The sequence below is a fragment of the Oncorhynchus clarkii genome, chromosome 15, assembly GCF_045791955.1.
Source record: "Oncorhynchus clarkii lewisi isolate Uvic-CL-2024 chromosome 15, UVic_Ocla_1.0, whole genome shotgun sequence".
In the NCBI taxonomy this organism is placed as follows: domain Eukaryota; kingdom Metazoa; phylum Chordata; class Actinopteri; order Salmoniformes; family Salmonidae; genus Oncorhynchus; species Oncorhynchus clarkii.
This window is the reverse complement of record NC_092161.1, coordinates 26,125,390-26,151,593: the sequence shown is the minus strand read 5'-3', so window position 1 is coordinate 26,151,593 and position 26,204 is coordinate 26,125,390. Positions and strand designations below refer to the sequence as shown.

The following is a 26,204-nucleotide window of genomic DNA, read 5'->3' as shown; positions in this document are numbered from 1 at the left end:
ACAGTACAGTACATTTGTTTAGTAAGCAGACCGTTGGTGATGCTTTGCATAGAGTGGTTTTGGAAACACTACAGCAATCATGATCTTTTGCTTCTAAAGCTGCTATTAAATTGCTTACAGTAGCTTAACATTTTATATTTTTGGCATGGTTCAGCACTAGCATGCTGAGGTTGCTATTTCGACATCTAATATTGAGTGACAATGCAGAATAGGGAGTTAATGATAATAATAATCATCATAATTATCATCCACATTGGTATACAGTCCCTTCAGAAACGATTCATACCCATTGACTAATTCCCACATTTTGTTGTGTTACAGCCTGAATTCAAAATGGATTAAATAGATAATTTTGCTCACCCATCTACACACAATAACCCATAATGACAGTGTAAATATGTTTTTAGACATTTTTGTAAATTCATTGAAAATTAAATTAAAATGTTTACACATCCCTGAGACAATTCATGTTAGAATCACCATTGGCAGCGATTACACCTGTGAGTCTTTCTGGGTTAGTGTCTAAGAGCTTTGCATACCTGGATTGTACAATATTTTCACATTATTTTTTTACAATTATCATGTTAAGGTGGTTGTTGATCATGCAAGTTGGTTGCTAGACAGCCATTTTCAAGTATTGTCATAGATTTTGAAGCCGATTTAAGTCAAACTGTAAATTGGCCACTCAGGAGCATTCAATTGCCGTCTTGGTAAGCAAATCCCGTGTATATTTAGCCTTGTGTTTAAGGTTATTGTCCTGCTGAAAAGTGAATTTGCAGACTGGACCATGTTTTCCTCCAGGATTTTGTCTGTGCTTAGCTCTTAAAAAATAATTTTCCCAAAAAACTCCCTAGTCCTTGCTGATGACAAGCATACCCATAACAGGATGCAGCCACCACCATGCTTGAAAATATGAAGAGTGGTACTCAGTGATGTGTTGTGTTTGATTTGGCCCAAACATTACGCTTTGTATTCAGGACATAAAGAACATTTCTTTGCCACATTTTTTTCAGTTTTACTTTAGTGCCTTATTGCAAACAGGATGCATGTTTTGGAACGTTTTTATTCTGTACAGGCTTCCTTCTTTTCACTCTGTCATTTAGGTTAGTTTTGTAGAATAACTACAATGTTGTTGATCCATCCTAAGATTTTTTTCCTATCACAGACATTAAATTCTAACTGTTTTAAATGTACCATTGGCCTCATGGTGAATTTCCTGAGCGGTTTCCTTCCTCTCCAGCAACTGAGTTAGGAAGGATGCCTGTATCTTTGTAGTGACTGGGTGTATTGATGATACACCATCCAAAGGGTAATTAATAACTTCACCATGTTCAAAGGGATTTTCAATGTCTGTTTTTTTTATATATTGTTTTTAACCCATCTATACTCTTTAAAGAAAGGTGCTAAGTAGAACCATACAGGGTTTTTGGTTTGTCCCCATAGGAGAACCCTTTTTGGTGCTAGGTAGAACCCTTTGCAGAGAACTCTTTTACTTAAGAGGGTTCTTCCTTGAACCCTTTATGACCAGTTCTACCAGCCTTTTTAGCCTTTAAAATCGAATTACTTATGCCAATAAATTAAATATATCATAAGGTCTTTATTTGAGGGCCTAATTATACCTTAAACAGTGGTGTTAGGAATCTCTTGGTTTACTGGCCACATCAGGCATGTAAGTCACATTATGCTGCCTTGCAAAGTGATGTGTAATTCCTATTGGAATCCAGCCAGAATTAGGCTGTCCAACAAGTGGAATTGTTTATCACTTGCAACCTGTATTCAGAATGACTGACAGGGTAGGGCGGATTGAACACTGAGACTACCTCAATCAAATACACTGGAACAACCATCTCGGTAACAGGTGCAATAAATCCAATTACTAACAGATTGAATTATAGAAAACTGTATGTTATTTATCTTGTGTAGCATAACAATCAACCAATCAATGTACATGCAAAAACACAGTCATTACAGTAAAACAAACAATTCTGAAAAGCTCCCTGCAATAGAGCATGCTGGGAAATATTATATATGGTTCTATGTAGAACCCTTCTTGCCTTCCAAAGAATCCTTCTTCCCTTTCAAAGAATCGTCAAAGAACCCTTTCTTCCAAAATGGTTCTTAGGTTGTTAAAGGTTCTAGGTAAAACCCTTTGCGTTACAAAGAACCCTAGGGGTTCTTCTGATCAAAACAGTTATTGGTAGAACCCTATCCCTCCCCAAAGAGCCCTTTTGGAACCCTTTTTTCTAAGAGTCTACCAATAGATGCCTTTTTTTGCAAGGCTTTGGAAAACCTCCCTGGTCTTTGTGGTTGAATCTGTGTTTGAAATTCACTACTCGACTGAGGGACCTTACAGATAATTGTGTGTGTGGGGTACAGAGATGAGGTAGTCATTCAAAAAATCATGTTAAACACTATTGCACACAGAGTGAGTCCATGCAACACATTTTTACTCCTGAACTTATTTAGGCTTGCCATAACAAAGGGGTTGAATACTTACTGACTCAAGCCATTTCAGCTTTTCATTATTTATTAATTTGTAGAAATTTGAAAAAGCATAATTCCACTTTGATATTATGTGGTATTGTGTGTAGGCCAGTGACACAAAATCAAAATGTATTCCATTGTACTTGTTGGCTGTAACACAGCAAAATGTGGAAAAAGTCAAGGGGTGTGAATACTTTCTGAAGGCACTCTAAGTAGTATAGTTATGTGGAATTTGCATCGTTCCCTGCTGCTGATAGCTAATCCAGGTAACTCATAGGCCCTGACATTTTAGAAAGAGTTGCTTCTGCTGCTCTGTATTGTACATCAAATCACTAGGCTATGGTGTGGAGAGGTGATTCAGTGAACTTCGTGTCGTGACTTAGTCACTGGTGGCCGATGGCGCAAAAGTAGGCCTAAACAAAGAAAGCTGAGATTCAGCACCACTGATGCAGACAGCGACTGAATCGGGATTCCAAAGTTCAGCACCACATGACAGTGAACACAGCGACCGTCTCAGGTCACTCCAGTGACTCCACACTGTGAGAATCGCTGGAAATAAATGATCCAGGGGATTAAGGCCTAAACCTACTCTATGGATATGATGGATGGTTTACATTGGCTGAGGCTTAGATCAGTTAGTGGTTAAATACAAGAACAAGTAACTGGCACTTTTGGAAACTAAACTCATGGACTGTGTTTATAAACACAATTATCCATTGATATGGCAATTAAAAAATATCGCCTACTAAGCCTGTAGGCCTACAGTATTGTGTAATCTGGCACAACTACACTACATCTATAAACATACAATGCAATATAAGTGGGAGATCCCACTCACCTTGAAAAATATTAGTTCCAGTACTTATCTCCATAAATGTTACTTACCATTATGCTGAGCACCTCACTTGATGTTGTGTGCGTCATTAATTATACGTCAGGAGGAGCTTTCCCTTGACGACGAGGGATCACTTCACTGTTGTTGGCCGGTCTCCTATAGTACGGCATTTAAGGGGTGTCTGATCGCTCAAGCACGACAGAGAAGTCCGCGCATTTATAACAAGCCCACATTGAAACGTTTCGATGCTCCTATAGTGACTGAAGTGGCAGGGTGCTTTCCCTGCGTTCTCTTCCAAGATTCGAACTCAGAAATTAAAGTGATAAAGTTTGTTTTAGGGCTAAACTAGCCACGCAGTGACTGACTACATCCAACATTTTTTTCCTCGATACAACTGCAACAGAAGAACTTGGAACATCAGTATAATTTTTTGAATTAGTAGGAGGCTACACGAAAAAACGAGAAAGGTGAGTTAATAATTGTATTTATTTTATTTTGTCTCTGAGCCAGAACAGTCTAATGTTGGACTTGTAAGATACTTCCATTAATGTGTCTAATAGGTCCATTAATTTGTCTAATATGTTCATATGCCTAATTTGTTTAGGCTAGTTCATGTCTAATGTCTAACACAACTAGAAGAAGAAGAACAAAACTAATTTGTGTATCAGGCTAATATATTCTGCATTTAGTTTAAATTCATATAAGCCAACATAGTTTAGACACGCAAACTTCATGATTTGGAAAGCATCGATCATTTAATTGCTCACTCTCTTGTTTCGCAGCCCATGGCGGTATCAATGCGTTCCTTCTGGACGCTGGCTTTAAGCGCGTGCCTTGTGTTGACGGTGAGTGCGGACTGCGGAGCAGACTGCGCATATTGTATTCACCACCTACAACTTCAACAGACAGACATCAACTCTCTCGTAAGTAGGCCTACAACTAAAACGCAATATTTTTTTTCATTTTCATAACATAACGTTTGTATTAATAGGGAATTACTGAATGTCCTCTCTTTTAGGCTATCTGCACGCGGGTTTCTCAGAACCTTTTTCGTAGAGCTGCTTAAATGTCCAAGAATTGGCTACCTACCACACAATATATTTTCAAACCATAGATGAATGTACATCACAATCATTCGCTGGTTTTGTGATTAGGCTATTTCCACTGTATTGATCACTTGGAAATTGAATAAATAGACGTATGATTTAATTATGACACCTAAAATCTATAAGTTAATTGATTAAATGACATTAATTATGAGAATCGGCAGTAAAATAGATTTTGGGTGCAATACACTAACTATAGAGCGAGTCAAAAGCAGTGGGCAAGGACTTGTTAGGAATTAACGACTTGAACCACAAACCACCATTGACTCTAAACATTTGACAAATTGTGTTTCAGCTGATAGCATTGATGGCTATTATTTTATAGCATACAAAGAAATACATTGTTTTGTAAATGCATATTTATTTGCCAAGGGAATCTTGGCATGCCTATAATTATTTTGGAAACAATGCAAGTCTGTTAAGTTAACATTTAGGAAAATGTTGATTTAAAAACAGTATGGCTACTGTAAGTGTGCAGAGCAACCTAAATCATATGCTTCATTTTTGTTCAATTATTTGGATCTAAATTGTGCCAAGTATGACATGCAAACCTGCATGATTTCTCAAGACTAACCCTACCCCATTTGAATAGGAGAGTATGGACAGCCTAGTTTGAAATAGTGTACTTTCTATTTTCCACCACTAGATTGCAGTTAAGTATCATACTTCACATGAATATGGCTCACTATGACCGACTCTGTAGAAACTAGCATCTGCATTATGTCATAATGTTGTTTTCAATTCACCAAAGTAGAATTATAGGAGATGGGGAATGCCCTCCCCAATCGCCTCCTAAAGCTTTGCCTGAGGCAAAGGAGGAGGTTGATGGTGGAGAGAAGCAATGTCACAGACCATTAGAGATTGAGCTTAATAGATGCTCAGGATTGATTTGCTTCTGCTAAATGTACTACGTGGAATGGTGGAACACTCAAGGCACTGTGGTGTTTGTGTGGAGCCCCCAGCCCCCCAACTCCCATGACCAATGACACTGTGCTGGGGGATTTAGAGTGACATTTATCACCCAACAGAGAGCACTTAACGTCTGATTGGCTGTGATCATTGGGTATCTCTCCACCAACCGTACTGTAGTTCTACCGCAAACCTGAGCACAGTGCTTTTCAAGTGGATAACGAGATTTATGGGTTATTGGAAAGGAGAACCACAAAGAGACAAAGATTTCAAGGGTGGACAGTTGAAATATTGGATAGAGAAATAACCTGGTTTATCATCCTATGTGATCAAGTTAAATGTAAAGAAAAGATTTTCAAAACACTGATCATTTTATTGCCTTATGACTTCTGATCTCGATCTCTCCCCCAGACATGTACGTTAGAGTGTGAAGGAGCTCTCAGCCCCAAGAAGTCCTGGGAACTGTGTGAGGATGTCCTGCAGGCTAGAAATGCCGACAGTCCAACAGAGGGAGACAAGGCTACCACAGAGACCTCCAAGCTGGACAACAACGACCCACATCAACTAGTAAAGAAGTATGGCGGCTTCATGAAACGCTACGGGGGATTCATGAAGAAAACAGCAGAACTGTACGGTCCTGAACCCGACGATGTCGACCACGGCAGGGAGATCCTGTTCAAACGCTACGGTGGGTTCATGAAGAAGAGTGGCGAGCCAGAAGACACACTGAGTCTGCTCCGGGAACTGGTGAGGAACGTGGATGGCGGCGATGGCGGAGTGGAGAAACGCTACGGAGGCTTTCTGAGGAGCGCCAGACAAAGCTCTGACTTGGAGAACGGTATCCGAGAGCTGCAGAAGCGCTACGGCGGCTTCATGAGGAGGGTGGGCAGGCCCGAGTGGAGGGAGGAGCAGAAACGCTATGGAGGCTTCCTCAACAAGCGAGCCTGGGGGGAGGAAGAGGAGGACGAGATGGAAAAGGAACGCGTCGAGTTGGAAGATGTTCCTGATGTGGTAGAGAAGAGATATGGAGGATTCCTGGGATACTGACCTTCCTAAATACCTGCCACTGCTCAGTCATGTTCTGTTTTCTTGTCTTGCCTGCATTTTTACAGGTTTCTGTATATGATTGGCTGTAGTAAACATACTGAAGCCTACATGGTTATTTTAGTGGTGTGACATACTGTAGCATTCACTCTCCATCTCTAAGAGACTTCCCTAAGCACTTCTCTGACCTCTGACCTCTGTGTGCAGTAGGCTTTGTGAGACTCACTATTTTGTCATTGTAGTGACTGATGTGCCCAAAATAAAAGCTTCTCAGACTTATCAAACCGAATAAATAGCCTACAGTCAGAATAAGATATTTGCTAGACTGGAATACTTTTTCACACATCTTGCTTTACTGTGGTTAACCGCTGTCGATTTTCTAGATGTATCTATTTATTTAATTTTATTGAAATCCTTGTAACCGCCTGCTTATCTGTATGTAGAATAAATAAATTGCTCTAACTGCAGAATAATGTGTTTGTCATGAATAAATATGTCTTATTACTCTGAATCGATGCCAATTTTTTTTAACTTAACAGTAAAGATTTAAGGCCAATTGATGTGGTTGTTCCAAAATTCATTACAAGTAAACATGTCAAATCAATTTGGTTAAAATTCAAAACAAACAATTCAAGCAATAAGTAATCAATCCAACGTATGCTAATCAAATCAAAGGAAAAACAAAAAACAAAAAATCAAATGCATTAAATCACAAAACCGGTAGCAATAATCAGTCCATCAATTAGTTAGTCAGGGGCAGCAGGTAGCCTAATGGTTAGAGCGTTGGACTAGTAACCAAAAGGTTGCAAGATTGAAACCCCGAGCTGACAAGGTAGAAATCTGTCGTTCTGCCCCTGAACAAGGCAGTTAACCCACCCTGTCATAGAAAATAGGAATTTGTTCTTAACTGACTTGCCTAATTAAATAAAGGTAAAATAAAAAAAAACAAAAAGTCAGTTGTGGTTGACAGTGGCTTTGTGGTGGGGGCTGGCAGTTACTGGATGGAGGTTGTGGTTGGTTGGTGCTGGTGTTGGGACTGGGAAAACCTGTGTTGGTGTTGGGGCTGTGTTGGAAACCAGGGGTTGATGCTGGGACTGGGGACCTGGGAAAAAACAGTGAACTGAGGCTGCTGCAGTTGCTGGGTTGGGGTCTGTAGAAGGGAGGGAAGACAACCTGAGGAGCAGGCAGACACACAAGTGAGCCCTAAACCCAGAGGTCAATGGTGGTACTTCCCTGTGGCTTGCTAGATCTTTGGTCCTCCCTTTGCGCCTCTTCTGGTGTGGTGATGAAAAGTTCCTGGTTCTGGTCTGGTTCTGTTAGAGGGATAAGTGCAGGAGGGTGGAGGGTATGTCCATCAGCCTGGGTGGGTGTTGGAGGAGGAGCAATGCAGCAGCAGGGCTGCATGCTGGAGGACAGAGGAAACTAACAGGGCCCAGAACCACTTGGCCATGGCACACTCACAAACAGATGGTAGGTGTGTTCAGTGACAGTGCCTCCTTATGGACAGCTCTCTGTATGTACCTTGTGCCATCCAAAGCTGGATTCCCTAGTGGGGAGGCAACCATGAAGAGCCATCTGAGGAAAGTCCTTCTGTTCAGAGTGTGTTGTCAGGGTCATGACGATGGGTCATTGGTGGGGTCCAGGTCTGATCATTTCATTGCAGGGATGGGGGATATTTCTGGGACGTCTTGATGGTGGCTGCTGATGGTGGCTGCATCATGTTATGGGTATTCTTGTCATCAGCAAGGACTAGGGAGTTTTTTAATGAAAAGAAATGGAATAGAGCTAAGCACAGGCAAAATATTAGAAGAAAACCTGGTTCAGTCTGTTTTACAACAGACACTGGGAGACAAATTCATCTTTCAGCAGGACAATAACCTAAAACATAAGGCGTAATATACACTGGAGTTCCTTACCAAGATGACATTGAATGTTCCTGAGTGGCCTAGTTACAGTTTGGCTTTAAACGGCTTGAAAATCTATGGCAAGACTTGAAAATGGCTGTCTAGCCATGATCAACAACCAATTTGACAGAGCTAGAAGAATTTGAAAAATAATCCTGTGCAAATATTGTACAATCCAGGTGTGCAAAGCTTTTAGAGATTTACAGAGAAAGACTCACAGCTGCAATTGCTTCCAAAGGGGATTCTAATGTATTAAATGTGAATACGTATGTACATTTCAGTATTTCATTCTTCAATACATTTGCAAAAATGTCAAAAAACCTGTTTTCACTTTGTCATTACAGGAGATTGTGTGTAGTTGGGAGAGTCTTTACGAATATTTAATAAATGTTGAATTCAGGCTGTAACACAACAAAAATGTGAAATAAATCAAGAGGTATGAATACTATCTGAAGGCACTGTATCTTTGTATCAGAAAATGTATTCTAATTAAACTGTCATAAAATAGTAGTAGAATTGTATATAGTTCAGGCCAGTGAAATACAAATGACAAAATAGGTATTGAAGTATTGAAATACATATATAAAATACATGTAACAGAAATACTGCCCATCGTTGGCACCAGCTACCTGCACTGTAAACCTGCAACAGTTTACTAACCACTCTACTTCCAGTAATGCACTGTAAATTCTAGAAATACAGTATGTTGCTGTAGTTAGGTGTTCCAGTAATATGCTCTAAAAGAACGAGTGACATCACCGATTGAAACGCTACTAGCATGCATCACTAACTAGCTTGCTATTTCACACTGGTTACACACAAACACACAGACACACACACGCATACACAAAGGGTTAGTCATAGCAAGATTAAAAGACAAAGCCCTAATGGGGATGAATACATTGTGTCAACATTTGATGGCAGAACAGATGGCTTCTTCCTCAAATTAGCTGTTTGAGGGATTTGACATGTTCGACTCATATTGTCAAAATTGTAACAATGGAAGTTGAAAGGCAAATGTTTCTTTATTGTTGAGAACTAAAGAAGCCTATTGTTGAGAACTAAAGAAGACAAAGGAGATGATTGTGGACTACAGGAAAAAGAGGACCGAGCACGCCCCCGTTCTCATCAACAGGGTTGCAGTGGAGCAGGTTGAGAGCTTCAAGTTCCTTGGTGTCCACATCACCAACAAACTAACATTTTCCGAGCACACCAAGACAGCCTTGAAGAGGCCACAACAAAACCAATTCCCCCTCAGGAAACTGAAATTATTTGGCATGGGTCCTCAGATCCTCAAAAGGTTCTACAGCTGCACCATCGAGAGCACTGGTTGCATCACTGCCTGGTATGGCAACTGCTTGGCTTCCGACCGCAAGGCATCACAGAGGGTAATGCGAACGGCCCAGTACATCACTGGGGCCAAGCTTCCTGCCATCCAGGACCTCTATACCAGGCGGTGTTTCTCCCTTCTTTTACACCGCTGCTACTCTCTGTTGTTATCATCTATGCATAGTCACTTTAATAACTCTACCTACATGTACATATTACCTCAACTAACCGGTGCCCCCGCACATTGACTCTGTACCGGTACCCCCCTGTATAAAGTCTCGCTATTGTTATTTTACTGCTGCTCTTTAATTACTTGTTACTTTTATTTCTTATTCTTATCCATATTTTTTAAAACTGCATTGTTGGTTAGGGCCTCGTAAGTAAGCACTTCACTGTAAGGTCTACTACACCTGTTGTATTCGGCGCATGTGACTAATAAAATGTTATTTGATTTAACATGATTTTTCATCCATCCAACTTCAATTGTCCTCCAAGAGTTGTGCAGTAGTGGGAATAAATAGTCACGCAACAATCATCAACAATTATTTCATATTTTAAAAACTTAACTGTGCAGTATTAGTTCATGTAAAGTGTTACCGCGGTCCCCCACAACTCCCAACACCCACTGACCTTGCATATTACCAGCACAGTTGAGTAACCTAAATATCTAGGGCTTGGGAATACAATAGCAAGGTACGGGGAGGCCAGTCCAGCTCAACATGCAATCAATAAATCAATAGATGTTCTCACAAAGAAACCTCAAACTATACACTAGTAAATATTATTGAATAGATGGAAAATAATAAAAAAACAAACCGGTCAATCTTTATTGTCCCCAAACATGGTCTAGGCTCCTGCTTTATACTAAAAGGACACACTTTTTTCACTCCACTTCGATACAAAGTGATTTTTGTAGCAGGTTAGGAGAATATTTGTATTAACTCTTTTCCTAACCTTAACATCAGTCTCCTAACCTGCTATGTTCATCTCCTAACCTGCTGCGTAAATTCTCCTAACCTACTACTTGAAGTGGCGTGAAAATAGTGTTTCCCTTATACCGCAGTCATAAATGAGATCATCAGCACAAACATCACATTGCTTCCTGTGTCATGATCATTGTCTTGGTTTTAGGATACAAATAGATCTTAATTGTCTGGGCAGTGAATATAAAAATACTTGAATTATTCATGTTAATTGATGTAATTAATAATTCAGTTATATTATTAGCTTTAGATGAAGAAAAAACAACTGAAGCTAAGATAGCATATGAAGTCTATATACATAATACTATTCATGAGATTTGATTGATTTAGGATTATTGTCAAAGTAATTTGAATGGTAAAGTGTGTGTGTGTGTGTGTGTGTGTGAGAGAGAGAGGTGGACGGGCGATACAATTTTGCAACATGGACTAACATTGGCTACAAGATTGAGTGGACCACGAATTTGAGGTGGACGGTGGACAGCGGTTCCCTTTGACCGTAGCTATACACTGATTTTCTAATGCATGAATTATTGTTTGTCGTCAGCACAGGGCATCATCATGGGTTATTTTTTTTTTACCAATGAGTCGCACCAATGAGTCGCTTGTAGTAAAATCGTCGTCTCCCCACAATGCCTCTTACTAGGTCAAAGTTAATAGGTAGCGGCGACTGGCTGTGCCGATTTGGATACGTTTAGCGCGCAGAACACAGACAAAGTGTTTGAAGAAAGGGAACCAATATTTAGCCTATAGATTAAGATAAGCGTATCTTTATATTAAACTGAATGACAACTGATTCAACGGGCCGTTTCTAATATAGGCTACTTCCATCAACTCATCACATAGAGAATGCTGAGCAAATGGTTCATAGGAGACGCGCCCTGCCTGTGTGCGGTTAAAGCCATAGCCTGCCCTACGATATAGAATTGAACTTTGTCTCGAGGTTAACACGGTGTCGGTCCCTACTACCTCATTGTGCAAAGGTCGGAAAAGTAATCCTATAATAGGATAAGCGTTATTATTTGTGTTTACTTTGATGCTCGATATAGGTTTCTAAGACTTGTTCTCGTAAGGAAAGGGGTAAGTTAAACGCTGTGTAGCCATATTTGAAGATATCAACTGAATTAGAAAACGTAGTGTTTTGTCGACATGCTATCATCCTTATTAGTGTTCTTATTCTAAACCGATTCTGACATTGAAGATCGAGGAAAAGAAAACAATCAACATAGAGGGGAAATAAAGCAATCAATTGTAATGGTTTTTACCTTTATTAATTCAGAATAAGGCCTATGGAAACCCATAGGCTAACAACAGACCTGACAATGCTATATCGTTTTGGGAAAAGATAGACAGTTGTTTTTCCATTAACCATACCACCATAATAGATTATAGCCTATGTATAACGCATAATTTTAATTTTTAACTCAACTTTAATTCATGCGGTTTGATAGGTACTCTACTAATCTTTAAGATGAACTTCGCTCTGGAGACGCTACAGGTGTTGGCCTTGTCCATATATTATAACTTGGAGGCACTTGTAAAACTCTTCATCCCTTCGCGGAAGAAGAGCGTTGCGGGAGAAACTATCCTCATCACAGGGGCGGGTAGCGGCATCGGCAGGCTGATGGCGCTTGAGTTCGCCTCCATGGGCGTAACGCTGGTGCTGTGGGACATTAGCCAGGATGGCAACAAGGAAACGGTTCGACTGGTGAAGCAAAAGGGCGCGGCCAGAGTCCACTCATACATCTGTGACTGCAGCAACAAGGCAGAGGTGTACTCAGTGGCTGACCAGGTGGGTTTTATGCCACCTGGTCAGGTATATGGTCTATATACCTGGCCAGGTATGGATGTTATCACCCATGTTCTACCACTTTCCTACAGCAGGTAATAGTTTGAAGGTCTGTAGTATTTTTGACAGGCTACAGTACCGTATTTTTCAAAACATACTGTACACTGATCTTCGAAGTTGTAATTTGAGCTGTTGCAAATACACCGCACTGCAAAGCTCCTTCCCGGAAAGCATGCAAATGTATTTGAGAGGGAAGATATTTACATAAATAATTGATCAACCCAATGTCTATTATAAGGTACAACAACTCAAAGGGCCTTCATGCTTTGGGAACAAATGTTGAAAGACTCCCACACATTCCATGTCTGCTCTGTTCAGGTCCACCTCATGATTACAGCTCAGATCCCACAATATTCACATACTGTGATCCAGTGCATAGGTATTGGTTAGATACTGGAGATCACAGTCATACTCTGCTACACTCTCAGAAAAAAGGGTTCCAAAGGAGTTTTTTTGTGGAGGGATAGGGTTATACCTAGAACCTTTAACATCCTAAGAACCGTTTTTGGAAGAAAGGGATCTTTGATGACTCTTTGACGGGCAAGAAAGGTTATACAGTTGTTGGAAGTTTACATACACTTCAGCCAAATACATTTAAACTCAGTTTTTCACAATTCCTGAAATGTCATCCAAGTAAATATTCCCTGTCTTTGGTCAGTTAGGATCACCACTTTATTTTAACAATGTGACATGTCAGAATAATAGTAGAGAGAATGATCTATTTCAGGTTTTATTTCTTTCATCACATTTCCAGTGGATCAGAAGTTTACATACACTCAATTAGTATTTGGTAGCATTGCCTTTAAATTGTTTAACTTGGATCAAATTTCGGGTAGCCTTCCTCAAGCTTCCCACAATAAGTTGGGTGAATTTTGGCCCATTCCTCCTGACAGAGCTGATGTAACTGAGTCAGGTTTGTAGGCCTTCTTGCTCGCACGCAATTTTTCAGTTCTGCCCAGAAATGTTCTATGGGATTGAGGTCAGGGCTTTGTGATGGCCACTCCAATACCTTGACTTTGTTGTCCTTAAGTCATTTTGCCACAACTTTGGAAGTATGCTTGGGGTTATTGTCCATTTGGAAGACCCATTTGTGACCAAGCTTTAACTTCCTGACTGGTGTCTTGAGATGTTGCTTCAATATATCCACATCATTTTCCTTGTTAATGATGCCATCTATTTTGTGAAGTGCACCAGTCCCTCCTGCAGCAAAGCACCCCCACAACATGATGCTGCCACCCCTGTGATGCTCTATTGCAGGGATATTTTCAGAATTGTTTGTTTTACTGTCATATCTGTGTTTTTGCATGTACCTTACTTGGTTGATAAATGGTATGCTACACAAAGATAAATAACATACAGTTTTCTATAATCCAATCTGTTAGTAATTGGATGTATTTCATCCGTTACTGAGATGGTTGTTCCAGTTTGGATAATTGAGGTAGTCTCAATATTCAATCTTCCCTACCTTGGTAGTCATTCTGAATGCAGGTTGCAGGTGATTAACAATTCCACAATTGGTTATCCTAACTCTGGCTGGATTGCAATAGGAATTACAGATCATTTTGCAAACCAGCATAATGTGATTTGCGGGCTGATGTTTCTAGTAAACCAGGAGATTCCTAACACCACTATATTAGGGTATAATTAGTCCCTCAAATAAAGGCCTTATGATATATGTAATGTATTGTCATAAATAATTACATTTTAAAGTATAATAAGGCTGGTGGAACCATTCATAGATAATTCTAGGAAGAACCCTCCAAAGATAAAATGTTTCTCGGCAGAACCCTTCACAGACGGTTCTAGGAAGAACCTTTAGATTATAAAATGGCTCTAGGTAGAACCATATACAGGGGGTTCTTTGAAGTACCCTACATAGATAGGGCTCCTGAGTGGCACGGTGCTAGAGGCATCACCACAGACCCTGGTTCGATCATGGGCTGTATCGCAACCGGCTGTGATTGGGAGTCCCATAGGGTGGTGCACAATTGGCCCAGCGTTGTCTGGGTTAGGGGAAGATTTGGCCGGAGTAGGCTGTCATTGTAAAATAAGAATTTGTTCTTAACGCACTTGCCTAGTTAAATAAAGCTTACATTAAAAAATATATATTTAAAAAAGAACCCTCTGCAAAGGGTTCTACCCAGCACCAAAAAGGGTTCCCCTATGGGGACAAACCAAAGAACCCTGTGTGGTTCTACTTAGCACCTTTTATTTCTCAGAGATTAGTGGTAATCTGTGTGATCTCTGTGTGGTAGATTTAGGCCCAGTTCCATGTATGTTCTTACCCTGTTACGTCTATACAGCATATTATGTGTTTATTGCCAGGTGAAAAGGGAAGTGGGAGACGTGACAATCCTGATAAACAATGCAGGCATTGTCACAGGGACGAAGTTCATGAATGCTCCCGACAGCCTGATTGAGAAGTCTATGGAGGTGAACTCCAATGCTCACTTCTGGGTGAGTTGGAATTTTATCATGAACATTTTGTATTTTTCTGCGACAAGTCAAATCAAAATCAAATCAAATCAAATTTTATTTGTCAAATGCCTCGTATACAACAGGTGTAGACTAACAGTGAGATGTTTAAGGGTCCTTTTCCAACCATGCAGAGTTAAAGATAAGATATAAGAAATAGAAAATAGAAATAGTGACACGAGGAATAGATACACAGTGAATAATGAAAAACAATAACATGGCTATATACAGCGAGTACCAGTACCGAGTCGATATGCATTGATACGAGGCTATTGAGGTAGCTATGTACATATTGGTAGGGGTAAAGTGACATAGATAATAGACTGAGCTGTAGCAACAGCGTATGTGGAGTAGTAGCAGCGTATGTGTGTGTGTGTGTGTGTGTGTGTGTGTGTGTGTGTGTGTGTGTGTGTGTGTGTGTGTGTGTGTGTGTGTGTGTGTGTGTGTGTGTGTGTGTGTGTGTGTGTGTGTGTGTGTGTGTGTGTGTGTGTGGCGTCAGTATGCGTGTGTGCGCATTTTATGTGTGTGTTGGGGTGTCAGTGTAAGTGTGTGTGAGTGTGTGTGTGGTTATAGACCAGTGTGTGTGCATAGAGTCAGTGCAAGAGAGTTAGTTAAAAAAGAGCCAATGCAGGTAGTCCAACGATGTACTGTGCCGTACTCACCACCCTCTGTAGCACCTTGCGGAATGGGTGCCTTGCAGTTGCCGTACCAAGCGGTGATGCAGCCAGTCAGATGCTCTTGAACGTTTTGCGGATCTGCAGTGCCATCTTTTCAAGTCTAAGAGTAAAACAGTAGCAGAGGGAATGATAGATGGCCTAAGCCCGCAGGATGTGCCAGACCAGCCTATGGAAATAACGCTAAACGTAACACAACATGCTCATATCAATATAGGTGTAAGATAAACATAAAATAAAAAAATACTTAAGACAAGGAGAGACAAGGAACATGTCCTAATATCAGTGCGCATGGGGTATTTTTTATTATATGCGTAGTATGTCGCCAGCAAAGTAATTCTCAACCATGATCATCTGTTTTCCCCCAGACTTACAAGGCGTTTCTCCCTGCAATGATAGCCAGTAACCATGGTCACCTGGTGAGCATCGCAAGCTCTGCTGGACTGATTGGAGTCAATGGCCTGGCAGGTTAGATATACTCATCTCACTCACTACCCCTCTAAAGTGGGACATAAATATTTTACCCAACATCACTTAGTGTGAGTGTGAACACTCAGAGTAATGCATTCCCATTCCTCTAATCTCTGTCTGTGCTCAGATTACTGTGCCAGTAAGTTTGCGGCTGTGGGCTTTGCTGAGTCTGTGGCACTGGAGCTGCTAGCGACAAAGAAAAACGGAGTGAAGACCACTATCGTGTGTCCCTTCTTCATTAACACGGGGATGTTTGACGGCGCTGTCACCAAGTGGGTCCACCGTTCTGACACACACACACATACCCAGAACACATTTTGCTACCATAAGCTCTGTTAGAGGAAGTGCTGCGACTGTAGACACAATATGGAAATATGTACAATGTTGCACTGCGCTATGTGTAGTAGCAGTGTGTAGCTAAGCAATAAAATGCTTGCTCAGCTTCACTTTGCTAGGAGGTGAAATTCTACTTTGTAACTGTCTTGAGCAGTAAATGTATATGATTTAGACCAGGGAGTGGAAATACAATTAATGGCAGTATTCCATGGTGTGTAGATGACCTTCAATTATTGTCTAGGCCGGGGCAACCTCGCCCTACTAGTTATGTGACACCACCATAGATGCCATGGAGCCAGCTCTACCTGGACTGCCTAGGGCCATGTCCTTAGATGTCGCTAGTGATCAAGGCCGTTTGAGTGGCGCGTGCGCATGTATGCGTGTGTTCGTGTGTGTGTGTGTGTGTGTGTGTGTGTGTGTGTGTGTGTGTGTGTGTGTGTGTGTGTGTGTGTGTGTGTGTGTGTGTGTGTGTGTGTGTGTGTGTGTGTGTGTGATGTCAGAATGAGTTACAAAAATGCCAGCGTCCCTCAGTCTTGCTCTTTGGGCCCTTCCATTTTCTCACTTTATTATTCATGCTGTTTGGTTCAGCTTTTTACTGGCCACAGAGCAGAGCAATGCCTACCACATCCTGTTACTCAGACACACACACACACACACACACACTGTCAAATTTCTGAACAAAAATCAGGAACCAATCACGATGAGATTTGAATGAGATTGTGATGTTGAAAGTCCTCACACAAAAGTCCTGTTTTTATCAAGATTTTTATCAACCATTCTTTATCAATGGTTTTTATTTGTTCTCCAAAGTTGATGGGTTTTATGTCTTTTAAGGAACAGACTGAAGGCAGAAACTGATTACAAAGTACAACGTTCATCGTGGCATAACATTTTGAAGGATTTGAAGTGAAATGTAAAAGGGGCTTAGACAATCAGTTTTGAAGGCGTCAGTGCATGCAGTGTGTTTTCAGATGTAGATTCACACTAGAGAGTGCCAGCCCATTACTTTGAACTGCTGATCAGTGAGAGAAATGATTTGTTTGGTTTTGGGTGCTTCCTGCAGATGGCCCGTTCTCATGCCCATCCTGGAACCTGACTATGTGGCCAAAATGATCGTCCGTGCTATCCAAACTGACCAAGTGTACCTGTATATGCCTCGGATCCTCTACCTCATCCTCGCCCTCAAGAAGTAAGAACTGTACCAAACACTATGCAGGATTTACTAAATGGACCCCCGGGCCCTAGCCGCTACCTCCCCAGTCCCAGTTGTCTCTTAAGTTTAGATGTAATCAAACAGGTTTTCTATATCTTTGTTTACACAACCACAGCAGTCACGTGTCAAAAAATTCAGCATCTACCTGTGGAGGGGGTCTACCTGCTACTAGTACCCAAAAGCATTCTGCATTTTTGTTAGACTATTGGGGTAAAACAGATACATTCCATTCTACTTGAAATATACTAATTGAGGACTCATAAAGAAAAGGGAAGGGAAAGGGGGATACCCAGTCAGTTGTACAACTGAATGCATTCAACTGAAATGTGTCTTAAAAGTGTATTTATTTGTATTTATTAAGGCATTATTGTGATCCACCCAACACTGACTTTCAAACCTTTGTACTCAGCAATGACCTAGATTGTTGACACAACAAAAATGTATGGAGAGGACGCAACAGATAAAACTGTTGACACTGTGGACTGAGAACAGTGGTGTAGTGAAGGGTAAACTCACGTTAACGCAGTTCACACACCTTTTTTATTTTGGTAAGCGGATACCCAACTTTTGCGGCAAAAAATGCATTGAAAGTGTAGGGGTTACTTTACTCACCGGGCTCAATTCAACCAAATCCACATTGCAGTATTTTTACATCAAAATAGAAACATGGTGGTTAAATAAAACAGCAGAATGGTTTAGGGACCTATGTGTGCGCAGAAGCAGGAGTTGGGTCAATAAAGCCATTGCGTGCATAAACATTGTTGTTTGTCCCTACACTGGACAGACACCAAGCAGATTGATCCGGTACGAATGCAGATGAGCAAGCCTTCATTGTGTCAAATGGTGTGGGGGCTATAAGCAAAAGTGCAAATACTTCTATCACAGGGACTGAGATTGAGAGTGGAGTGAGAGAGATTGAGAGTGGAGTGAGAGAGATTGAGAGCTGGAACACGTTGTTTGTGGTGGTGCTTGTCTAAACACTAGAGATTGCTCTAGAGATCTGAGTGATTAATGCAGGCCTGCCACAGAGGATACTTGACCTGACAGCTGCCTAGGTGGAAAGGTGCATGTGTAAACAAAGAGTGGAAAGAGGAGGTTGCGTGAGAGACTGAGTCGAAGGCGGGTAGCGGGCACAAAACGCACACGCAAACACACAAATAAGTGCACACACGCATCACACACACGCTTACAGTACACTCGACCGCACGCACGTACAACTTTCCGACATGTACACGAACTCGCATACACCCACCCATGTGTACTTATTTCACACAATCAACATGAACACGCTCGCAGAAACAAGATGACATACACCACACGATTACATGTCAAAATAACTGTCTATGTACCTCTAGCCATTATGTCATGTTTATTCAGTGTTTAAGGATGTGCTACGAATGCTTTGGATAGTAGTTCATGCTAATCATTCATATCAAACGCTATAAACACAGGCATTGGTTTCAGAGGCGGTAGGGAAAGGTCATAACACGTGAGTGATTACAACACAGCCTAGAACAGGAACTGAGAATGTAGACAGACATTTTCTCTACCGCAGACTGCTTCTCTGCTGTTACATTGGGACAGAATTGAACTTTTTAGAGTTGAACTTTTTAGTGGGACTATGACCCCATTGCAAGAGGGGAATAATATTTCAACACACACCCCCACACACACTTGCTAATCTGAGCACACTGTTTTATCTAAGGATTCACTGACATTAATTCTAAACTGCATCTGGGCCCTTCAGTACCTTCACACAGGCGTAAAACTCCCACTCTTAATGGTGCATTTTTAAAGAAATCCTATTGCTAATTACCTACTGCAACTAATTTAATGAAAATGTATTCCTTGAATTTGATTGAAGTGCCAAAAATGCATAAATTGGAAAGATGATTAACTCACAAAGGAACCTGGATTCTAAGGTGGACATTTAGTCAGTTGGGCTTTAGCTGGGAAGCCCTCCATGAATGAGAGCACCTCAGAGAGAGAGAGAGGGAGAGAGAGGGAGATAGGAGAGAAAGAGAGAGATAGGAGAGAAAGAGAGAGAGCAAGATAGGAAAGAGAAGGAGAGAGATATAGGAGAGAGAAAGAGAGAGAGAGAGAGAGAGAGAGAGAGAGAGAGAGAGAGAGAGAGAGAGAGAGAGAGAGAGAGAGAGAGAGAGAGAGAGAGAGAGAGAGAGAGAGAGAGAGAGAGAGAGAGAGAGAGAGAGAAAGAGAGAGAGAGAGAGAGATGACTCACCTCCTATTCCTCCTGTATCAATTGTAATCAAGCTCTACTTCCGTATGGAAATCTGCACACTACCACAAAGCCTTTGATGGTTCCTATTGTAATTTTTTTCCGAAAATGATTGTAAAAGTTAATGTGGTGCATGATCATATGGAGTCACTAGCATTTATGTCAGTCATAAAGGCATTTTACGTTTGATTATTGATGTTTGAAGTGCAGCCGTTCTTCACAGAATGGCTTTACTGCACATATACATGACGTACAGTATATGTACATGACTATTCAATTATTTTGTTCAGTATTTATTGGGTTTTGTGCGTTTGGAGAAGAAGAAAAAATAGGTCAATAATTTACAGCTGCTGTGAAGTAAAATAAATAACCCCTGTCTCTTTTTATCACGTGTGTTCTCTTCTCACAGCATTTTGCCCACTAAGATGGGGCTCCTCTTGGGAGACTACATGGGGGCATTCAATTTCATGGATGCATTCAAAGGCCATGGGAAAAAGGACTGAAGCATTCAATAAGTGCTCAGGAGGGGAGGATCTCAATCCATTTCCCACATGAAGTGCTGCAGTTTGCAACCCTTTGTGAATCTAGACTACATTTTAATAAGCTTTTCTGACTTTTATAATGGAAGTACTATGCATGTCCTACATACCAGTGCCTAACTGCCTATACATGTACATATATGAAATTCACTGTAGAATTGAATTGTTAGTGCACAAATAATTATCGCCTATGAAGGATGTTTTAAAGAGCCATTGACAGTATGCAGAGATGATGCACTCGTATGAAACTACGGTTACTAATTCTACCATATATGTTGTTACCTCTTGTTTTACTACTGTGTGGGAATACAGTATGAGGTAAATGTCTGTTATTTTACGTCCAATGAGATTTCTCTCCTGAGAGTCACTTGAAGTGTATTCATTTACAAAAGCTACTGCTTTAAAGTGGTTGTTGAATGATATCTTGCTTTTATGTATTTTAATCGAAGTATATGCATTGTTAGCCTTCATTATATTATAGTCTTCTTATGTAGCTTGTTCAAAAGTATCCGCATCAAAAATGTAGTTGGGATATATATTGCCATGGCAATAAAGCTGCTAAGAAACTTTAATAATTGAATAAAATGCCAAAGTATACTTTAAAGGTTGCTGATGTTTCAACTCGTTATGTGATAGTATGAAATTATGGACATATCATCATTATTCATTTACAGGTGCAGCCATGGTTATCTTTTCAGATAATCCCAATCGTATATCATGTCTTAATGATTGACCATGTATGCCTCATATTAATCTTTGCTTGCTGGAAAGTTAAATGTTTGGAAAGCTTTACAACTGTCTGATCGCATAATAAAATACATGATCTCAAATTAACATACATGGTTTATCTTCTTTATGCCATTGACTAAAAGTAGGACATCTGTTCAAAGTAATAGATTGGCACAGAGTAAGAGACATTCTTTGCTTGATTGCTTGTTTGATAATGAGTGCAACTCTTAATCGGTATTCTGAGAGCCACAATGTTGTAGTGCACATCTGCTGTGTGCAGGGGATTGTTGATTATAGGCATCATCTCAACATTTGCATGGAAAAACACACTCTAGGAATCTGCAGATCTGGTGGATCCTCACAGTCTGACAGTGGTCAGTCCCCATTAAAACATTTAACAACCCTACTTATCATTCGCCGATTCGAGGGGAAAACAACATTGCTGTAGACCTCTATAGCCAGATTTGAGAAAGCAGGGTAATGTGTGGGTGGCTCCGTCAGTAAAGCAACAGCACCACCTCGTGTAAATGGCTCTGAAACACTAATGCGAAACAATAGCACTGGCATACAACCGACACTACATGACATGATACAAATTTGTCAGAATACAATACAACTGAAGCTTTTCAAATGTGTTTTATTGTATCAAGTCATAGGCTATTACCTTACATAATGCATGCACTTGAAACAATCAGTACAAAGTTAAGTATTTTCACCAATTAACCTGGTCCCAGATCTGCATGTGCCCTCACGAGTATGTGATTCAAAATACTAGCCAACTGAGATTCCAAGGGGTTTGGCTAACTGCATATACTGTATGTGATGTTGTAAACACTGCGGCAGCATGGGTTATTGAATCAGAATATGACCCACTTTACTCCTGGCACTCATTTATTTAAACCTGCCCAACAGAGTCGACCTTTACATTGCAAGACTGTTTAGCATAACAGCGAATCAGATGTTGGCCAAAGCACATTTGGGACTCCCGAGTGGCGTAGCGGTCTAAGGCACTGCATCTCGGTGCTAGAGGCATCACTATCGACCCTGTTTTTAATTCCAGGCTGTATCATAGCCGGCTGTGATTGGGAGTCCCATAGGGCAGTGCACAATTGGCCCAGCATCGTACGTGTTATTGTACGTGTATGATTTTGTACAATATTGCTGACATGCAGAGTGAAGTTGGGTTACTTCTAAGTAAATCATCTCCAACATTGTCACCTTCCATTATAGAGCTTTGGTGTGGATTGAGGCTATACGTTCATATCAGTGGTGTTCCATTGTATTCACCTTATTTCCTATTATGTATAGCAATGGAGTCTACAAAACTATGAGCAACCCAGCCTATGCATTGAATACATAGACTTAGATTGTGATACCGATGAATGAATCCTGCACACAATGCTTATTTTAAAGACATGTAATGTGTATGAAATATGCATAAAAGGAGACTAATCAATGGTTGTAGGCTAGTATCAATTTTGATCATGACAAATAAAGACTTTGTTTTGTCTGCTTGTACTCCAGAGATAAATATGGTTGCTTTAATGTCTTTGCAGACACTTGTCGATTTTTACAACAGTCCACAAGACAACATTGTTCCAAAAAATGCTTTTACAGATTGTGAAAAAAATACACTAAATAAATTATTTTACAAACACAGATTCAGTTTATTTTCAGAGATGCTGGCAAGGCTTGCAAATAAAGGTGAGTAAGTCCATAGTCTTTCCAGTTCTTTCTTTAAAGATCATTAAAACACTTGATTCATCAAGGCAACTTGAAGTGCTTTTCCATATAGCTCCACTCATACTAACCAGCTATGCACATTCATTGCCAGATTTCAGCATTAGGCATACTGTAGTATTTGATCATTGATATATCGGTATTTGACAGGTTTCAACGCCACCCTCAACCTTTAGTGGCAAGCAGCACACAGTGCGGCAGAGGCACCTCTTGGGGCACGGTCAGCATCATAATGGCGAGGTGTGTGGAGGAGCTCTCAGACCTTCATAAAGAAGGTGTCTGTCCCAGAGCTTTACTGGAAAGTATGGTCTACACCCCACTCCAGTGTTTCCTTCTACTGGTCTTGCCACTGCCTCAATAGGGCTTGCCTCCAATGGCAGCTAGTATCTCCTGGCGCTCCTCAGCAGTGGGCATGTCAGGCTTCACGCCGTCTCGTCTCCTATTCACCATGAGGTTGTGCTGAAAAAAAGAACAGAAAACATTGGAATCACGTCGATTTAAGTCCATAGGCCCTGTGATACGCACTGATTTGGGACTGTTAGGGGCGGCACGCAGCCTAGCATTTAGCAGTTCAAATCCCAACTGATGAAAAAAAAAATGGGTGCCTGATGTTTTGCCCTTGAACGAGTCACCTAACCCCTTACAATTGCTTCAAGGGCGCTGCACCCTCAGGGTGGTTGTGTGTCTCCTGGGGGGGGTGTGAACATAAGAGTATTTCCAATCTCTGAAAGTTAATAGACAATGAAGTACATATTATAATGCAGATGGATAGATGAACAAAACCAGAACATTACCAATTATTTTGTAGGGCAGCTCCGTGCAAATGGCTACATTCCCAAGACTGCAATGTGGGTGTCCTAGAACCCAGCCACTGCAAATCCCCATCTCAACCCAGTTGAAGTAGACAGAGGCTCGTTAAGGGGTGGGCTCTTGCCTTAGACCGCTGCGCCACTCGGGAGGCATTGCATCACAGTGCTAGAGGAGTCGCCACAGATCAGGGTTTGATCCCGGGCTGTATCACAACCGACTGATCAGGAGTCCCATAGTGTAGTGCACAATTGGCCCAGCGTCTTCCGGGTTAGGTGACGGTTTGGCCGGAGGGTCTTTACTTGGCTCATTATGCTCTAGCGACTCCTTGTGGCGGGCCAGGCGCCTGTAGGCTGACCTCTAGTCAGCTGAACAGTGTTTCCTTCGACACATTAGTGCGGCTGGCTTCCGGGTTAAGCGGGCGGGTGTTAAGAACTGCGGTTTGGCAGGTCACGTCTCGGAGGACGCATGACTCAACCGTTGCCTCCCGAGGCCTTTGGGGAGTTGCAACGATGAGACAAGATCGAAATTGGGGGTAAAATTTAAGAAAAAAAGAAGTGGCCTCTTCAGCAGGAGCTAATCAATTAAGCTGATTCCATAGTTTAAAGACTGACACAGAATACCTCAACAGGGAGCGAGCTTTGAATGCAGTGAGTCATTCTGCTGGTCCTTCCAATTTTAGTTTGAGGTGATTTGAGTATGTTTTAATATTAAACATTCCCTTCGGACAACCTGTAAATTTGATTTCTTCATCTTTGCCTCATGTTGACCTACATGCAATACATAATATCTATTTGAGATCTCTCACTGCATTAGGCTACATTAGATTGGCACTCATGGATTGCGCCAATGCATACTCACCCAGTATTTTCTGCAGTTTTTGTATCTCAGAAAATATGCAGAACACATGCTCTTATCATAGTTATTGGCATCCAAACATTTCTGAGAGCCATCACTTTCCTGGAAAAGAGTAAAGTCATGTGGTTCAATTTGACAGAAATTACATTAACATTCAAACCAGTATAGATCTCAAATGTAGTAGGCATAATCTCATTCAAACATGTAGCCTGCATACTAATACATACTTCAATGCATGGGTTTATATCTTTACTTCGAAGCTTGCGCACGTTTTTGTCCATTTCTTGCTGCGTCGCTGAAAAAAAACAAATGTGCAATACATTGAAGTCGATACATTGTCTCGTGCAATTAAACAATTTATATGATCACGGTTGGCTACAATAAAACATAGAAGGTCAGGGATGGACCCATTGACCTATGTATTCTCATGTGCGGCAACAATGACTAGATAAATATCAGGTACAAAAAAAGTTACCATAATTTCAGGAACAGCAAACTCATAGCTGCACCTTATAACGTTGTTGCTACAGCTCGAGCTACATGGATGAACGTCAGAGAAGGCGAAGCGAGAGCGTTTACGGCGCTCAAAATCTGTCCACGAAATAAGATCACGAAGTATTTTTTTTGGTATGGGAGTCGGTGACGAATTTGTTTAACAAAACAATTTAATCGCTAATTTCCTACTTGAGGCTTATTTGATGTGATAGAAGTTATGTAATGGTTGTTGTTACGAATGCACTGACAGTGGACGCACGTGGCATTTTGGTAACAAAAAAATACTTTAAATCGGAGTTGTGCCTGTTCACAAGCATATCTGCCCTCTAATTGGCTGAAATGGTCCCACCTGATCTCGCCTACCTTCCATCTTCGTGGACATATTTCCATTGTTAGTGCCGTCACTCGACTATCTTGTCAATATAATAGATCATCTTTGTCATTGACCTTCGAATGAGTGAGCTAGCTACTGCAACTATAGCAGCTAACTAATAAAAAATTAAGCACGCAAGAGGGCTAACGACGCTTTCTGCTAACCGATGTCACAAAAGCGACGCTGCAAAGGCAAAAGGTTACCTCAAACGTTATGCATGACTCTCCCCAAAGATGTATGATAGTGCCGCAGCTAGCATAGCTAGTTAGCCAGCCAGGAAGTCGAATTGTTTGATAATGATATTTTCACGCGACAGCGAACCTTTCGCAAATCACTGCGCTTCGAGTTTGGTCAAATCTACATGGCTGCCCACCGCGTTCCGCACTTACTTTTCTTGATGTTATGTGGAAATCTTGGTTGAATACTTGTGCATCTATTCCCTCATGTCAGTTCGAACGTCATTTAATAACATCGCACTACGATGTTCATGACGTCTGCATCAAACTGACAGCAAAACTGACCAACAGGACAAAATACAGAAACGACGACAGGGTACTTTTCAGTAAACTGACAGGTCGATACGCCAATAGGACGGTTCTAATGACATTCTTAGTCCACCTCTTGTTATAAATATAACCAAAATGAAGTCAATGCGATTGACAGTATCACTAGCGAGTCCGAAAATTGAACTTTATTAAAAGGGACAAACAATGACACTGAAATATAAAAGTGACAAGACGTTACACAAATCAAAAATAAGAGGTGGGAGGGATATTGAGTAGGCGTGGCCAAAATGTATGTTTGGTTGCATCGCAGCG

General features: G+C 41.0%; 3 protein-coding genes across 4 annotated transcripts; 2 read left to right on the top strand and 1 right to left on the bottom strand.

Moving 5' to 3' along the window:
- The first annotated feature begins 3,593 nt into the window (after positions 1–3,593).
- LOC139366755 (proenkephalin b) lies at positions 3,594–6,808 on the top strand. The gene is made up of 3 exons (XM_071104456.1): positions 3,594–3,786; positions 4,102–4,242; positions 5,746–6,808. The coding sequence occupies exons 2-3, from the start codon at positions 4,105–4,107 to the stop codon at positions 6,379–6,381; spliced, it is 774 nt and encodes a 257-aa protein (XP_070960557.1). The 5' UTR covers positions 3,594–3,786; positions 4,102–4,104; the 3' UTR covers positions 6,382–6,808.
- Positions 6,809–11,443: 4,635 nt separating this feature from the next.
- Positions 11,444–21,220, top strand: LOC139367119 (short chain dehydrogenase/reductase family 16C, member 5b). Of its 2 annotated transcripts, none has more exons than XM_071105177.1 (7): positions 11,444–11,659; positions 12,043–12,383; positions 14,766–14,897; positions 15,958–16,057; positions 16,188–16,332; positions 17,460–17,585; positions 20,255–21,218. In XM_071105177.1, exons 2-7 carry the CDS (start codon positions 12,063–12,065, stop codon positions 20,346–20,348), a joined length of 918 nt encoding a protein of 305 aa, XP_070961278.1. In that variant the 5' UTR covers positions 11,444–11,659; positions 12,043–12,062; the 3' UTR covers positions 20,349–21,218. The 2 variants fall into 2 exon arrangements, with proteins under 2 accessions (XP_070961278.1, XP_070961277.1); XM_071105176.1 differs by having other exon boundaries at positions 11,445–11,671; positions 20,255–21,220.
- Positions 21,221–21,734: 514 nt separating this feature from the next.
- On the bottom strand, positions 21,735–25,893 carry LOC139367118 (coiled-coil-helix-coiled-coil-helix domain containing 7). The gene is made up of 4 exons (XM_071105175.1): positions 25,776–25,893; positions 24,746–24,813; positions 24,522–24,620; positions 21,735–23,312 (listed from the first exon to the last, which is right to left on the bottom strand). The coding sequence occupies exons 2-4, from the start codon at positions 24,797–24,799 to the stop codon at positions 23,208–23,210; spliced, it is 258 nt and encodes an 85-aa protein (XP_070961276.1). The 5' UTR covers positions 24,800–24,813; positions 25,776–25,893; the 3' UTR covers positions 21,735–23,207.
- Between the last annotated feature and the right edge of the window lie 311 nt (positions 25,894–26,204).